At 35.0% G+C, this 17744-nt stretch overlaps 1 protein-coding gene across 1 annotated transcript; it reads right to left on the reverse strand.

Moving 5' to 3' along the window:
• Window positions 1–25: 25 nt before the first annotated feature.
• Window positions 26–17458, reverse strand: LOC138692847 (probable cytochrome P450 6a14). Its single transcript, XM_069816121.1, has 5 exons — window positions 17302–17458; window positions 7167–8122; window positions 4210–4431; window positions 2395–2646; window positions 26–854 (listed from the first exon to the last, which is right to left on the reverse strand). The coding sequence occupies exons 2-5, from the start codon at window positions 8095–8097 to the stop codon at window positions 685–687; spliced, it is 1575 nt and encodes a 524-aa protein (XP_069672222.1). The 5' UTR covers window positions 8098–8122; window positions 17302–17458; the 3' UTR covers window positions 26–684.
• Between the last annotated feature and the right edge of the window lie 286 nt (window positions 17459–17744).

The raw sequence follows: 17744 nt of genomic DNA on the forward strand, positions 1-17744 counted from the left end.
GATTGAAAGAGTTACCTTCAAAGGATAAATTTCCAATTTTTATATTTCCATTTCGTACAATATTCTGGTCACGAAACATAACAATACTTTGTACATGAAACCAGTAGTAGTGATAATAAAAAATAAAAGCGTACTTAGATTAGGCCTATATTTTTCCCGAGACAATCACATAAAAATTTGAAGCTAAAATCCAATAACGAAATTGTGTATAATAATGCTATAAAAGCCAATATACCTTCATCTATTCGTACGTGAAGCTTTACGTATTCTTGGGAAAGTAGGCCTACTGTGAAACTAAATTTATTGCAGAAATTACTTTGAATTGGTATTCAGTAATATTCATTTGCTTAGTTTATGATTGACAGTAGTTGTAAAATCAATTTGGTGTTGTGACATATGGAAAAGGTACAATTTACGAAATTGATTTTAATCATGATACGTGTATAATTTCGTCAACAATTTTATAGCTCTGCATTAGAAGACAACAATTAGGCCTATTATTACAAATGACAGTAATATAAATGTACACAGGCTATACGTAATGTAGCCTAAATTTATTAGCTTGCAAAAAATATTGTTATAACTACATACGAGTACATAGGGTATGTACATACGGTTCAGTGAATGTCACTAATAATGAAAACGGATACAACATAGCATCCAGAATAATTAGAAACTAATTAATTACTTAACCCTCTTCTTAATCTGCAAATGCATGCCACCAACAGGTGACAGTATGAAAGACTTCACGTCCATCGCCAAAGGCATTGGAGTTTCCTTGCTGACATTAAATTGATATCTGGACAGAAGAGAAATCAACCCGACTTTTGTCTGCATTAATCCAAATCGCAATCCTGAAAAAGATAGAGATAAATTTCAGGATAGAAAGTAAGGATTTGTTGAATGCAGTTCTTCTAGTTCTCAAAATTATGTAACTTGTGGCCGTTTTCTCAATAATTTCGTAATTATTTGGGCATTTATAATATAAGCGCACTTTATTTTCTATATATTACGCCATCTTCATTGTCTGTTTTCTCCTATTTCACATCTTCCGACATTTCTTATCTTTTCGACAGACAAAAAGTAAACTTCCAATTGGGCAAAAGACTTCATTGAGGCACCAAACTAAAGCTTAAACATGTGGCTACGTTGTAAACTAAAATTATTGTTTTCAATCGATTATAATTATTTTTTACCCAAAATTATACAAATATACATTTTTTCTGAAGTGATTATATTATGTGGCATCTCTTTTGAATGGTTCAAGATAAATAAATAATTCTAATTTGCAACATTCTCCATACGTAGGAGATCATTTTGTCGAAAGAAGTTTTACCCTAGGTCAATTTCTAATGAAGTTAGTTCGGTCCAAAATTTTAATTTTTCTTAGGGTCCCCAAATTCGATTTTCAAGTTTGAATTATATAAATTGCATAGTTCACTCTCAAGAATCATGTCACCAAAGTTTGAAAGACAATAGGGAAAAATGTGGATTTTTATGCTAAGAATCGATGTATACCTTAACATAAAGTATCAGACATACAATATATATTAGGCTGTCATTCGTTTTTTGACTCCGTATAATTCATTATTATCTTTTAAGGGGTTAGGTACAGCTTACAGCAGTAAAATTTTGGAAATATTCAACATTTTTTCCCTCCACTTCTGTATCTTGTACAATAACGAACATTAGTATGTGTAAAACACTGTCCTTCTGCTACATGAAAAAAATATTTCTGTGATTTAAAAAAAATATATTTACATTTTTTTTTTCAAAATTGAGTTCACTGTGCAGTGATGAAACGTTTCCCACATAACTCAATAACTATCCAAAATTCTGTGATGAAAGTTTTCGTGTGTATTTACGCATGTCATATCTTCAATATGATGTAAAATGACTTTTGTACCTTTGATAGGTTGTCGGGTAAAATAAATTCATTTAAAAAAATATCAAATATCAGTAGTTTCTTCTAACACAAAATAAAAAAAAATATTATTTATTAAGGAATGTAGTTGAAAGAGCATGATATTGTAAACATGAGTTTCAGCAATAAAATAAAAGAGAGAGAACATGAAAAAGTTAACAAGTTTATGAGCTATAAGGGAAACGCGTCATAACAGCACAGTAAACTGCCACCATATTGAATTTTGAGAAACAATTTAAATAATTTTTTTTTAAATCATAAAAATATTTGTTTCATATAGCAGAAGGACAGTGTTTTACATATACCAATTTTCATTATTGTACACGATACAGTAATGGAGGAAAAAAATGTTGAATATTTCCAAAAATTTTACTTCTGTAAGCTGTACCTAACCCCTTAATTAGATTGGAATTTGCAAAATTATAGTATGCTTATTTTTCTTGTTGATTCTTGCAGATTAGTGAACTTACCGATGCATATTCTGGGTCCCTCTCCGAATGGCAGGTACACGTAGTGATGTCTCTTCGCTTTTTCCTCCTCGCTGAATCGTTCGGGGTCGAATTTCTCCGGGTTGGGGTAGTACTTGGGATCATGGTGAAGTCCCAGCACAGGGATGACCGTCAGATCTCCCTTATTCAGCACAATATCCGTGCCAGGAATGTGATAGGTTTTGGTACATTCTCGGTTCAGGATAGGAAGTGGTGGGTACTTGCGAAGAGTTTCTGTAATGTTATATATTTTAATATATATTAATCTGCCAAATACACAACACTTTGCCAATATAAATTAAGTTCTAGAAATCTTACTTTTTGGATACCAGTACCTTAAGTTCAGAAACATTAAACTGATTTAACCTCTGTAGTTAATATTAGTGTACTTTTGTGATATGGTGTTTTCTCAGTTTACCAATACTTGAACTGGAGAATTAAATATCGCAACCATTCCATCAGTGGTGGATTATTTCAAAGAAATGTAGACTAAAAAGCGTTTTAATAGTTATGTTTTCCATTAAAGTGCTAATTCAATGGATTCATAAAATATAAATATATTCCCGCAGTAAATTTTCATAAGATCTAAGATATGTTAGAAATTTTACCAGAACTTGAAATAGTCGCTAATTCAAATAGGGTCGCATCTTGTAATACACTATTTGAGAAACACTAATAAAGCGGGAAATGTTAGAGAGGAGAGAATACTGGTTGCGAAAGATAGACCTAACACTTAAAAAATGGGGTTCGGAAGTTGATGAAATATCATCTTTTTTCAGAGACATCGCAGACAATGTGGGATGCAATACAAGCTCATTTCATTTCAACACGAACTAATATAGCCTACTTATATTTTGCATTTTCTTGCATTCTTCGATCTTTTATTGTCTATTGGTCATTTTTAAGCGAATATTCTACTTTTTGTCTTTTTCTGCTTATGAAGGGGAAATTTTTACGGTATAGTCTTAGTCTTTATTCGAGAACCTACTTCAAATTGCTTTCGCATTTCGATTGTGCCTTGAAAGATTCTTTTTATGGTTGGTTGCATCAGCCTTGACACCTGATCACGTGTGTTACGTGCTTCCCTCCATTCAAAGCAATAGAACAAATACTGCAGCCACAGTGCCCGCAGCCAGCATATATATTGTATTACACAAGTTAAGACGTAAAAATACCGAGAGTAAAACAAAGCGCACGAAGTTTCTTGTTACAGTGAGTTTAGTGACAATGTATTTTCCACAGATAGAAGTACACTATTATTTTGTTTGTATTTTACAATTAAAATTATGGTAATTTTTTTAAAAACTGTAATGTCATATTTTCAGATATTTAAGGTCATTTTATAGGCTATTTTTCTGTGTCATCGACTCCCTACTTATGAGCGATATTAGCACTGATAATTTCAAGGTCACAAAATCGAGAAAACTTTCAGTCTTTGAGTATAAGCATTGTAAGATTCAACTAATAATGGGTAAATGGCAACGAACTTTGTGAAACGAAAGACCCCAATCTGCTTATTATATTATATGCGATCAAAATGTGAGTATACATTTTTAATTTTGAACATATCAATACCATAATATATAGCCAATAATAACATTGCAATAAAAGCAAACTTGTTTTATGAGTTAGCGGAAAGGCTTTTTTTCTGGAAATCGAACCTCAACGTCGTTCGAAAGTACTCATAAGCTATAAGTAACGATAAATTACTAAAGAGTCCATAGAGATCTTGATGAAAAATTATTTATTCAGTGATGATGTCGGTTATTGGAACTTTCTTACAAACCGTGAGCTTACCTGAAACGACTTTGTCTAAATATTCCATCTCCTGAACAGCCTCGTATGTGATTTTTCCATCATGTTTCTCCAGAATTTCATCAATTTCCCACCTCACACGATCCTGAATTTCAGAATTGATACACAGCTCGTACAGACAGAATGTCATTGTGGTGGAAGAAGTCTCAAAGCCTGCGCCGAAGAATACGAAAGCCTGGGCTGCCAGGGAGTTCATGGACAATTCTGAAAGAGAGCCTTGATATGAGATTATGGTGTATTCAGTTTTATGTAGTTAATTTAAGTCTGTTTAAGAATATACCTTTATTGATTAATAATTCAAGAAAGGATATCAATCCATATGAAATTAAATTGGCTATAATTTTGCTTGTAAAACACAAAATTAATTACAGAAAGTAAAATATTATGAAGTAAATAAAATTTGTAAGAGCTAAAGTTTGCAAACATCTATAGTAACGGCTGTGGTTGTAAAAAATCTTACACTTGTACGTTCTGGGTACCCCGGATGAGTGACGTCGAATAAACCTTTTAGTTATAAGCCTTATAATTTTCTCTCTTGTAACTGGAACGGGGTGCTTCACATAAACATAAATGGCTTCTGTGTTCAAAATCTAATTTTGATTTTGAAAAGAGGATGAGTTACAGAAAATAACATGAATTAAATTAAATTGGGAAGAGGTGAAGTTACCGGAAATCTACTTTGGAACAATTGAAGGGTTCAGAGTCATAGTGGGCCAAGCGCCATTTATTAAAAACGTAGAAAGCAACGGCTGAAGTTGAGTGAATACCATAGTTTAATGAAGATTGACATATTTAGTTTTAATGCACATATTTTATAGGTCTATTACTTGCTATATGTTTAATTAAATTATGGTAACTTAACCCTTGTTTTCTACGTTTTTAATATATGGCGTTTGGCCCACTATGGCTCTGAATCCTTCAATTATAACGGGTTTGGATGTAAAAAAATACATTAAGAGACAAAATTTGAATTGTAGAAGCATTCTCGATAGTGTCATGTTTACATATTTATGAATTAGGGTACATTTTCTGTGGGCAATGTCGAAATAGAAAGAGATACTATAAGAAATTGATGGATTATCTTAAAGAATTGACTCGTGTTGCAGAGGACAGCAGCGCATCCTCACATTCTTTCCCGGAGATCTCTTTCTTAGCTTCGGTCATGACCGCAATCAGTTTGGTTCTCTTATTTTGAATTAGTCACGTCATGGCGTTAGCCATGCGAAATAAAGTAGAAAAAGATATTTTTCTTTTTTTACCTGACTTCAGCACGTACACACCCCATTCTAAAACTAGGCTACATAGAATTGAGTGATTTGACTCGAGGGATAACAATGTTGCCAATAACATGATTTACCCATTAAATCTACATTTTTGGCCCTCTGTCTACGACTAAAATTTATTAATCGATAGGCATTGGGAAATCTAATTTATTTCATATTTATGCGACTGAGTTTTTTTTAATAATTCTGAAACTCATTTTGAGTGCTGATTGCGTATGGAACACCAACGAAAATATCCCTCATGTCATAAAATTTGTTGTTTCTTTTGATGGCTATTACCCCTTCTCAGAATATGGCCCATGTTTATTAGACTTTGTCGCTTGTTTTGATAGTTATTACCACGTCTCAGACTATGACCCAATTTTATTAGACTTCGTTTCTTGTTTTGATGACTATTACCACCTTTCTGAATAAGACCCAAGTTTATTAGACCTCGTTGCTTGTATTGAATATGATCCAAGTTTATTAGACCTTGTTGCTTGTTTTGATTTCTATTACCACTTCTTAGAATATGGCCCATGTTTATTAGACTTTGTTTCTTGGTTTGATGGCTATTATCACCTCTCAGAATATTGCATTTTTTGAATATAAAATACTTTGTGTATCTCCTATGATGTTGGTGAACAAGTATACCTAAGTCGGAAGATATTAATTTTGGGACCCATGTTTATTAGAATTTTTGTTTTATTTTGATGAATACTACCACCTCTCAAAATATTCAATTCTTTTTATTATTAAAACCACCATATATGTAAGTACTGAAAAATATTCGCTAGTCCTCTTCATGCTTTTCAACAAATCTATCCTTTCTGAAGTCCATTCACAGAGGAATAATTCAGTAATGAAATAAAAAATTATATCTATATAATTAGCGAGTTTTACGCTTATATTTGGCGAGTTTATTTGAATGTTTAATGGTTTTTCACAAGTTGGACTTAACACATCGGGACAGTCGTTCACCAGCGACTACCTGGAGCAGAAGGTCTCAACAAGATTTTTGACTCCGACTTACCACCTCTACCTTTCTGAGTTCAATTTAACATTCACCATGGTTTGTTTTGGTTCTTAATTTACCAAGTGATAGCCTCTGCCAGAGACTTTGTGTTATAACTATTCCACCCATTTAGTGTCGGCCTATTTGCAAGGAAAGATTAAATCCTAGAAACGATAACAGCAATAACCGCACCTCTTCTTGGTCAGTCTAGCTTAAGATAGAAAATCGATGACAGAAAAGTTCGTTTACGTTGAGCCCTTAAGGAAAAACATACGTATATGAATCTTATTTCCACAGTGATACATTTCCCATACAACGGGAGCGGATGGAAACATTACCACTTCGGCTTAATAAAAATCTAACTTAAATCAGCAAAGTTTCTCTTTTCTTTCATTGTATTGTCACTCTGAAGCTCTCTATAATTCCATTTCCTCACTCTTCACATCGGCAGGAACATTACAATATTTTAAGATGCTTAGCTAAAATTCATCTTTTTCAACGTAATGTTTGTTTTAAAACAACAGTGAGAAAAAAGTCCAAAATATCTAAATTCTACCCAGAAAAACGAGTGAAAACGATGGCACAAAGAAGACAAAAGAAGAGAGAAAGTTAGAGAGGAGACGAGAAAAGAGGAACAAAACCATTCCAACGGAAGCACTTACTGGTATCATCTGATTTCTCTTCCACAGTGGTATGCCCCTCCTGGTGATCATTTTTTATGTCGGCGTCGACTACTCCCTTGTTCTTGAGTTGAATCAGTAGCTGCATGAAGTCATTTCTTTTAAAGTTATTCTCTTCGCGATAGCTGACTGTATCTTGTACCATTTTAAGGAAGTATTCCGACATTTCTGTGTCAAATTGCTTCAATTTAAGTTTGTCTGCTAAAGCAGGTGTCATAAACATCACAAGACCAGCTATAAAGCCTCTAATTGATAGTTCAAATATTTTTCTTCCCCATTTTCGAAATTCCGCATCTGGGTTCTTAAGACAGTTGCACTGTATGCCAAAAGCGCAAGAAGAAATTATGTCTGTAGAAAACCTAGCCACGACGTCTTTTATTTCAATTACTTCTTCATTGTTTGCCGTTTCCGTTAGACATTCCCCAAGCTCCTGTCCGCAATCGACCAAAGTTTGAAACATCATCTTCATCTTTCCAGACGTGAATGTCGGTGTCAGTTTTACACGAAGATTCCTCCACTTAGTTCCGGGCAAAAGGAACAAATGGCCCGATAAAGGTTCCCGCTCTTCATTCATGTAGAAACCTCTGTCGTGAAAGTTGGAGAAATCTTTTACTAATACGTTCTTAATGATTTCTGGATCGCGGAAGAGGAATCCGGCCTTTGTAAACATGTATGTGCCTCCATATTTCTCTCCTTCTAGCTGGTCATACAGGTTTTTGTAAACTTCTCCTATTGGCTTCCGCAATAATGCCATATCGCTAAAGTTTCCGAAAGGGAAAGTTGGTTCTACATAAGGCACATTTCGTTCCTTCCAGTATATCCAGGAGCGCTTGAAGTAAAAGTAGATTGCTGTTATTATGCAAGCTGCTAGGACCCCAGCTTCGAGAAGAAGGGATTCAAATATGATCGCCATCTTTGGAATATTTCTCTGACGTCTTCTGAAATGTAATAAAATTATAAATTATATTAATTTGTGTTAAATTGATCTCAATTTATATTAAAACAATTTGTTCGTTAAGAATTAAATAAGTGAACTATTACTATAAATAAATAAATTAACACACATTTTGTCTCTAATGGTCCTAACAAAAATATATCCACGTAGTGTCCGATATAGGAAAGGTTAAATATTGACTCTGTGTAAATATTTTATAGAAGTGCAAAATGCTCAGGAAGATATTTTTATTAATGCAATTATGTTTATTATACGGGGTACGGGATAGACTGTACAATGTTATGATAATAGTTCAATAGCAATTTGTATGTATCGTTCTAAAATATCGGATTACTTTCTAGTAAAGGATGTGTTCTGCATTGGCGTACTTTGTCAAATTCACATAAATAATGTCTAAGCTTATGATTTCGGAAACCAGTAATGCACTGTAATAGTAGGTGTCTTTATCTGTGCGCTCGGTTGACCTCACATCGATGAGAGGTTGCCTGGCCACAATTTACAAGAAAAATATCAAATCAAGGGGACATGCTTAGCGTGTCTATTTATTCATTTTAGGAAACCCTTATTGTGAAACAAAAGCATTAATAGGATAATAAGAATGATAATCGACCTCGGATTTCTCATTGAAGTCTTTGAGCATCTTAATCATCTGTTACAGACTTGAAGGGAAATACAAAATCATAACATAAATGATGCTTTTCAGGTATAAATACATTCCTGGACTGTTTAGATTTATTGATATCCCAGATTCTGCAGAAATATCTTCACTATTTTTAATGTTTAAAACCGCTAAACAATATTTCTGATCAAAAGAGTGAATAATATTGGAACTTGGTCTGTGGATAAACTTCGGGGCTTATACCGCGTTGTCTTGGTGTTGGTGGCTGATGTTTCGACCGCTGTCTTGTGGTCATCCTCAGAGCAGTTGGATAAGGAAATACTGTAGTATGCGAGAGAGAGAGTCTCTCTCTCTCCCTCTCCCCCTCCCCTCCCCTCCCCGCCCCCTCCCCTCCCCCCTCTCTCTCTGGGAGGATTTTTCAATTATAGATCTAGGTTCTCCTTCTGGCATCTGATTGGTTTTTCGTTGTCCAATCCAGTTGAAGTCTGTATGGAGGGGAGTATTCATATTAAAGACTGGCCCTAATAAGGTCCGAAAGAGTGACCTTGATTCCGTGCCCGATATCCGGATGAAGGAGCGCCGCGTACATGTGGAGACCTGGTTTCTCGTTCCTAAGTGTGATCTTGGAATAGACTTCCCCATGAGTTACTGAGTTGTAACCCATCGTCCTTGTTAATGTTGTTGGGATGTAGTTTGGTGTGGATGGCTTCTTTGACCAGTCTTCTGTATATGTTGCCTTCTTTATCTATTATCTTGATATTGTCGAATTCGATGGCGTGGCCTGAATCTGCTGAGTGTAAGACTATAGCAGATTTTTCGTATGGGCCGTATTTGCAGAGTCGAATGTGTTCCTTCCTTCTATCTTCCACCGTACGTCCAGTTTGGCCTATGTATTTCAGACCGCAGGAGCAAGGGATCATGTATATTCCGGCTGATTGGAAGTATGGAAGTTTATCTTTGACTTTGACTAAAGAGTGGGAGATCTTGTGTGGGACGTTGTATACCGTCTTGATATTGAATTTCTTCAGTGGTTTCCCAATTCTGTCTGTGGTTCCTCCTATGTATGGGAGGAAGGCCTTCTGTTTCATGTTCATAGGTTCAGGATCCTCTTCGTTTGCTTCTTGTTGTGAGTTCTTGTATGTGGACTTCCTTATAATGTTGTTGTCATATCCGTTGTTTTTAAGGTTTTGTGTAGGAATTGAAGTTGTGCTCGTAGGTTGTCAGAGTCATAAATTCTGTGAGCGCGCTCGGTGAGAGTTTTGATGACCGAACTCTTGACTCCTGGGTGGTGATGTGAGGAGGCGTGTAACACCAAGACAACGCGGTATAAGCCCCGAAGTTTATCCACAGACCATGTACACCAGTCGCGGAAGCCTACTCGAACAATATTGGAACTTGTTTGAAAAATCTAAATCAGAGTTTGCCATGCAAACAGTTTAATACTTCCAGGCTATTCAAAATATTTTTTTTATTATTTATTTGCAAACCACATGTCGATTGTTGTTTTGAGTTCTAATATTTATGGGAAAAGCTAATGCAAGTAAGGAAAGATGTAATTGTTAGAAGCGTTGCTTAGGATTGCTGTCACATACAATGAGTGAGATTTCAATAAAATAATAGAAAATCAGAAAAGAAACTAAATACACAATGAGTGAACACATTTCTTAGGACATTCCGCCAGTGAGACAGATAAACGCTATTATAAAGTCAACACACACAGATACTGTAGGTACTCCACTCGCAGCTTGACAGTAGATCTACATGACATGGTTTCAAGGTCGTGAATCTAATATGGTCATCACTGCGAACGCACAGCTGAAGTGTCAGAAGTCATTATTTTATTGAATTGTGCCACTTGCTGACCAGTTCCACTGGTCTTTTTGTCCTTGTTTATCAGCATTTCTTCCTTTCTGTCAACAATACCTAATGAAGTTGATTTCTGTTCTATGTATTTTATCTGCATGCTGTACTCTTCATATATCTAAGAGGTTATTAATACTTATTTCAGCTTAGCTCATTTAAATCAAATTTAATTTCTTAGTAACCTCCTGCTTAAACCAAGGTAAGAATACGGAAAATCGGATGAAACGCAGACATCGAAACACATTACAGTAGTTAATTGCATTTCATTATCTGACAACGTTCAGACAGTGCACTGTTTGTCGTCGAATCATTGTTGACAATTTCGCGTCATTAATGCACTGCTGGCCCTGTGGAAACGTATAATTGGGACGTTATGAGATTAAGGGGAGTGTGTACTTCCACATCTTACAATGTTAAATTCCTCAATTTTGGGTACACTTTTCTCAGAAGTTATAAAAGAAACAATTGTAGAAAAAATAGGGCATATGTAACATACCTTTATCTAAACAACCGATTAAATAAATTTAAAATTCTACGGAGCGGTTGGCAAAAAAAATCATTGATAACATATTTTTGCATTAAGAATGACTGCAAATTATTTTTTATTTTTTGCTGAAGATAGAAATAAACTTAATTTTTTAACCTACTGTGTAAAATGCCATCACATTGATGTTGTATATTAATTTCAGCCTTCTGGGTACAATACTTTCTGAGAAAAGTGTACCAATGTCACAAAAAATAAGAAAATGCAGAACAATGATGTCAAAGTTTCCATATCTTGCAATGTTAAATTCCTCAAGTGGGTGTACTTTTGTCAGAAATGACAAAAGATACAAATGGAGAAAAAGTAGGGCATATGTAACATACTTTTATATATACAACCGGCTAAATAAATTTAAAATTCCACAGAGCGGTTGGCAAGAAAAAAGTTTTCATTGATAGGCCTAACATTTTTTTGCATTAAGAGTTACTACAATATTTTTTCTGAATATAGAGCTAAAGCTGACAATTAGAAGAAACAAATAATATTATCATTTTGCACATATTAAACTACCGGAAAACGATAAAATCCAACATTTCATTCTTTTGTCAAAATTTGGTGTACAGACTTCCCTTAAAAGAACAGAACAAATAATAAAAAACAAGAAGCAGCCTTATTATGTACTTTACACATGCATAAGATTTGATGTCACGAGAAGGCTACAATATTATCGGTGCGAACGTTACAGGAAGTGTTGATATACTTATATGCGCTCGGTAAAGTCGAATTTCACCGCCTGTCAACAGTAATATAGATTCAATAATGCGATTTTCAGTTTTACTACTTGCCGACGTGACAAATCAGAATATTTCATTTTATTATGGTGACGAGTGAGAGAAACTTCGATAATGTGTAATATGGATTGTATTGTAGAAGAGCTTAGCAGGAAGAAAATTATTAATTTAGAATTAGTTGTTTAACGACGCTTAATGAAAAATGGGTCGAAGTATACTGCTCAAGCAGTGGGTTGAGGGACATGCAACTTTAACAAGTGATGTTGTTTCAGTATTCTTACGTATAATACAAAAACCATAAATACTAGTGGATTGCTTAAAGTAATATTATTTATAAATGTATATTTATTGAATTTTAACGTAGCATAATTTGTTATTTTAGTACATATGCAGTATCTTCGTTTTGTAAGTGCATACGTGCATATATATTTTGCTGTTTTAGTGCATATGAATCAGCCGCATAGTAAATAACACAGTCTAGTATATACAGTCACGAAGCTCAATACGTAGTAAATATGCATCCATAGATAGTTGCTAACCACTAGGATCGCTATTATCGCCTCATCACAGACAATGCGAAATAGTATCTGCACAGTCTATTGTTCCTAGTACCCTCAAAACTCAAGCTTCGTGACTGTGTTCCTAGTACCCTCAAAACTCAAGCTTCGTGACTGTATATACTAGACCGTGGTAAATACATTGTTCATAAAGACATAGAGAGGGAAGCAACGTTAAACTGCAGAGTAAGAGGAATTCAAATCTGCTAAGAAAGCACTTGAATGTGAGGATGAGTGGCACAAGGAGCATGAGAAAAGAGAAGAAGACTAGTGATAGGAAAAAACTAATCCATGAGTCGGGACGTGGAATTGAGGGAGGAAGTGATAGTACCAAGGGCGGGAATGAAAGAAGTAATTTAAAATACTCTAATGCAGTGTTTGCTCGTGATATTGTTGAGGCTTTTAATGATTTTAGAAGCATGATAGTAAAAAAAAATCGAGGAATTAAATCAATCGTTAAGTGAGCTGTGAGGTATAACGAAAATTAGTGAAAAATATGGAGGAGATGAGATTTTGAGCGTATGAGGGAGAAAAGCGAGTGAAGAAAGTGGTAGCTCGAACGGGGGGGGGGGGGGAGTGATCAGTGACAGAAGTATGGAGTATTCGGACCTTAAATTGCAGTACAGCGCTTATGGAATGCGTGTTGCGACGTCAACTGCAGAAGAAAGCGCGCAAGAGTGGCTTAAGCGAAACGTCACAACTGTTATAAACATATCTATAAAACGTTTCTTCTTAATTTGAGAATCCATTTTACAATCTGATATCTTATGGGCCTATATCTTATTTTATCTTGCACAAGTTTTATTTTAAGAAAAAAAAAACACACACACACACACGACTAAAAAGAAAGTAACATTTAGATTAAAACTTACGGAAGTGGAGAGTGAATGTTTCTTCACCAACAGTAAAATGGAAAAGTTTCTAACGAATTTAATATAGGAGTTACGACGTGATATGTTTCGTGTAGCGAAGATTTTGCAGTTGAAGTAAATTTTCATTATATTGACAGTTTAACCCTTAATTACTTTGTAAGACATTTTTCATTAACGCCAACAGATGCAGATTTGAATTCTCTACGTAACTATATATTCATGTGTTTTAATCGAGTACTATACATTTTACGGAAATGTAGCAATCTCGTTAGATTAGAAAAGGATAGCGCTTATGGTGAAATTCATGAGAAGGAAAGAGACGAATAGTTTCCATTCTTTGTTCTACTGCAATTTAAGATCCGAGTACTCTTTTTTTTATAGAGATCAGTGATTATATGGACCTGTTTTGCTAGGGTAAAAAAAAAACAGTAGTGAACAGTAATTCTCGAGTTAATAAGTGACCAATATTAGTGAACTAGTACAAGAGCAAGAAAAAAGTAAATGGAAAAATTAATATCAAGGCATCGGAGTTAACGAAGGTGTGAATAGTAGGAATTATTGATGGTGCACGTAAGTTATTATGGAGAATAGTGAATTGAATAACGAATCGGCTATAGAAGTGAACTGGTATAAACAGTAAAGTATATGTGTGAACTAGTAATAAATAATGTATAGCATAAACAAGGTAGGATAAATATTAAATAAATCGTAGACGATGGATTGAGCAGCAAAAGGGGAGATAGGTAGTGGGATTAGGGTAGTTTTATTAAAGTATACTGCAAGGAAGTGTTATTTGTAGTGGTTGTTAATGGTGGCACCATATACTGTCCGTTACTCAGGAGAAGACGAGCGGAAAGAATGTGACCTTCTTGACTATCGCTGTTGATTATTATAAACATCGCTCAGATAAGCATCCCAGTAGCCAGGTTATTACTCGTGCAGGAAACATGAGTAACAATGCGTATGGAAATTAAAAATAAGTTGAACAGAAGGAGACCTAATGTTTCCGCTTACTGCAGTACAAATATTGGACATGTTGTCGTACGTTATCTGTTCACGTCCCTTCCTCCTCAGTCCGCTCTCGTCTTCTCCTGAGACACCGACAGTACGTGAAAATGTGAGGTCCACCACTACATGTTAGCAATGCTATGATGAAATATATATGTCTCGCAACCACGGATTACCGACGGAAGGAATGCGAATGAAACAATGCGATAAGGAAAAGCGGGCGAGAGGAAAGGTCACGAGATAACTTGAATGATATTCAAGAGTACAGTCGGAAGAGAAATGACATCGATAGAATCAGTCTTGCGTTGTGGTATAGGTCGCGCCACGGATTTTGGCAGATGGATTTTCTTATTGTGAACTGGAGAGCGAGTCCTCACCGCTGCAAGATCGGCTGTTATCTCTGTCGCAGTGGAATGGGTAGGACATAAGAGTAAACATGCACGCTCGAGTATTCTATTGAACTGTGCACAGTCACCTCTAAAAACTAAACAAATATTACAGTAGTCTATATGTGTCTTTGGTATTCCCAAGAAACTTGTTTGATTAATTAAAATGTGTCTCAATGAAACTTACAGCAGAGTCCGTATAGGCCATTTTCTATCTGATGCGTTTCCAATTCACTGCGGGCTAAAGCAAGGAGATGCACTATCACCTTTACTTTTTAACTTCGCTCTAGAATATGCCATTAGGAAAGTTCAGGATAACAGAGAGGGTTTGGAATTGAACGGGTTACATCAGCTTTTTGTCTATGCGGATGACGTGAATATGTTAGGAAAAACTCCACAAACGATTAAGGAAAACACGGAAATTTTACTTGAAGCAAATAAAGCGATAGGTTTGGTAGTAAATCCCGAAAAGACAAAGTATATGATTATGTCTCGTGACCAGAATATTGTACGAAATGGAAATATAATCTGTTATATATATGTATATGGAAATATGTTAATCCTTAGTCAATAGATAAGACTGAGTTTTACGAAATACGAACATTAAGGGATGGAAAATGGGAGGCAGTAATGATCAAAATAATTATACCGATTTATTTTTTTTAACCAGCAGACGTGCAGCCTTTAAATTTAAAACAAAGATTCACTCATAAAATTGGGTTAGACTATCCATCTCATCTTTCAGAATTGTTTCTAAAATGTATAAGGAAAGTAAAAAATTCAATTTCATGCAGGCTACTCCCTTGAAATGACTTCAGTTTTTTTTTTTTTTTTTACTTCCGAATAGAGAGGAGAGAGAAAGAAGTCGACGATTTTAAAAATTCACTAAACTATATTTAACTAGAGACGTAACATTTAAAATGAAGGTTACTCTCTACAATATTGGTTAAACATTCTTAGATTTTTTAAATACCATATCCTAAGGTACTGATGAAAAGGCAGAAGGGAGTGAGAAATCTCATGTCATCCGATCTCGATGAAAGTCGATATCTGGGGATCTTTGCGATCACAGAATACGAATAAGGTATTATTTAGTCCGACTTTGTCCCTAAAGTGGTGGAGTGGGACAAAAATGGGTGAAAAATTAAATTAGATATCTTAGGGGTTTTCGAGACGAAAATTACGAACAATACAATTTGTGCGAATTCAATATGCCAGTTTCAGTACTATGAATTATATTTAAAAAAATTAAACATCGGATATCGCACAGGTAACACATGTACAGTATTTAAGGGGGTATGTAACACCTTTTGATAGTAGGCCTATACATTTAGTAAAATCCAAAGTGTAATTTCTAGATATTCTGAATGAATGTTGTGCTGGAATTTAATATAGTCATCAGCCAATAGATTAATAAACAACCTCTTAGAATCCATAAAATACAGTATTTATTGTGAATGGTAATTATATTTTTCAATTGGTGCAATTTGTGCAGGGAAAATTGGTTTATCCGATATTTTGTAGGATTTCGAATATTTTAAAATGCTTTCTTCTCTGTTCTATTCACAATGTGCGTGTGAAGAAATTATTGCCCTTGTAATATCCATTACAATCCTATTTATTATACTCTTATATAAATGTAACTTCCGCAGCATGCAATTTTACTCAATTAACCAAATTATATTTTGATTCTTAAGAAGAATCGTAATTTTATTAACTTGAATTGTCGCACCACCAGTAGACGATCCCTAGATTATTACTGGACAGATCTTGTATATTGATCTGGTAAGGGTAGGATTATATATATATATATATATATATATATATATATGCGCAATGCAATGCTTTTTCCTTTTAATTAAGAATTAATTTAATTTAGAAAATGTAGGAGACGTATTGTAAAATCACTACGAACGGAAGTCATTTACATTTACTAAAGGTATTCTTTGAGTAGGACTGTACCGTGGTGTGTTTCATAATAAGGATAATTGATATGAGCTGCTGTTATGAAAATATGAACGACTCAGAATGTTATCGCATCTCATTCTCGCAGCTTACACAAACGATATTGGCTCGCCTACTGGAAATGTCATCGAGGTCATCTGCCAAAATCGGTGCCTCCGACTATAGTTACATTACGACTTTAGTTTGTTCCACTGCTCTGGTTTGTTCCATTGCATGTGAATACGTGTCTTGTATCGCACGGTATTATTATTTCATTCGTAAACATATGTTGCGCGTTTAATTAGCTTCGAATTTTTCTCTTGCTACGTTATTTATTTCCACAGCGATTTCCTCATTTGTTCTTCTTCTTGGAAGAGACAGTACTTCCATCGGCTCGCTCCTCTCCCCCCTCGGCGTGCCTACATACTCACGTCAAAACAGACAGCAACGCCATCATTGGTTTTCGGTAATCGTTTCTTGCGCGAGCTTATATCATATCATATCATTAATAATACACAAACAGCAAACAGTAAGTTCAAAATAGATAAACGATTATAGTATTAATAATTATGAAGTGGTCCTGATAAAGACAGTAAATAAAGCAATGTTAGTCATAGAGATTTAGAACAGCTACTTACCCGATTATGTTTAACGGTGCAGATCTCTGAACACACTGTCAAGGTCCCGAGCATTTCATGTGTTATATTCGTGATGGGAGGGGAGTAACGTCCAAAGAGCAGTGCTGAATGGCTGCCATGTAATTTGTGTGTCCTACTCAATCCTTCTGCCTCAAGGAGAGGACAGGAGGCGTTACTTCATGAGTCAGCAGTGAATTGAAGCTCTAAGATAATATGGAAGATTTACGCAGCACATAATAATTATCAGCAGATAACATATACACTGCGTACGTACTGTACTTCTTGTTGTGTATCAGAATTGTTTGTATGACTTCCAATAGCACACATATTGATGTAATGATTTATGCTGTAATCAACTCTTTCATTGGCGGAATATCATTGTTACAGAATTGGCCGTCCCTAGGAATTTTGTCGAGCCATGTAATACCATAACTTTCTTTACC

The sequence above is a fragment of the Periplaneta americana genome, chromosome 17 (assembly GCF_040183065.1).
Source record: "Periplaneta americana isolate PAMFEO1 chromosome 17, P.americana_PAMFEO1_priV1, whole genome shotgun sequence".
Lineage (NCBI taxonomy): Eukaryota > Metazoa > Arthropoda > Insecta > Blattodea > Blattidae > Periplaneta > Periplaneta americana.

Coding starts and splice junctions, on each gene's coding strand:
- LOC138692847 (XM_069816121.1), bottom strand. CDS start 8,097: ATGGCGATCATATTTGAATCCCTTCTTCTCGAAGCTGGGGTCCTAGCA. Junction 2,647..4,209: donor TTTAGACAAAGTCGTTTCAG/GTAAGCTCACGG, acceptor ATAACATTACAG/AAACTCTTCGCAAGTACCCA. Junction 855..2,394: donor GGGACCCAGAATATGCATCG/GTAAGTTCACTA, acceptor TATCTTTTTCAG/GATTGCGATTTGGATTAATG.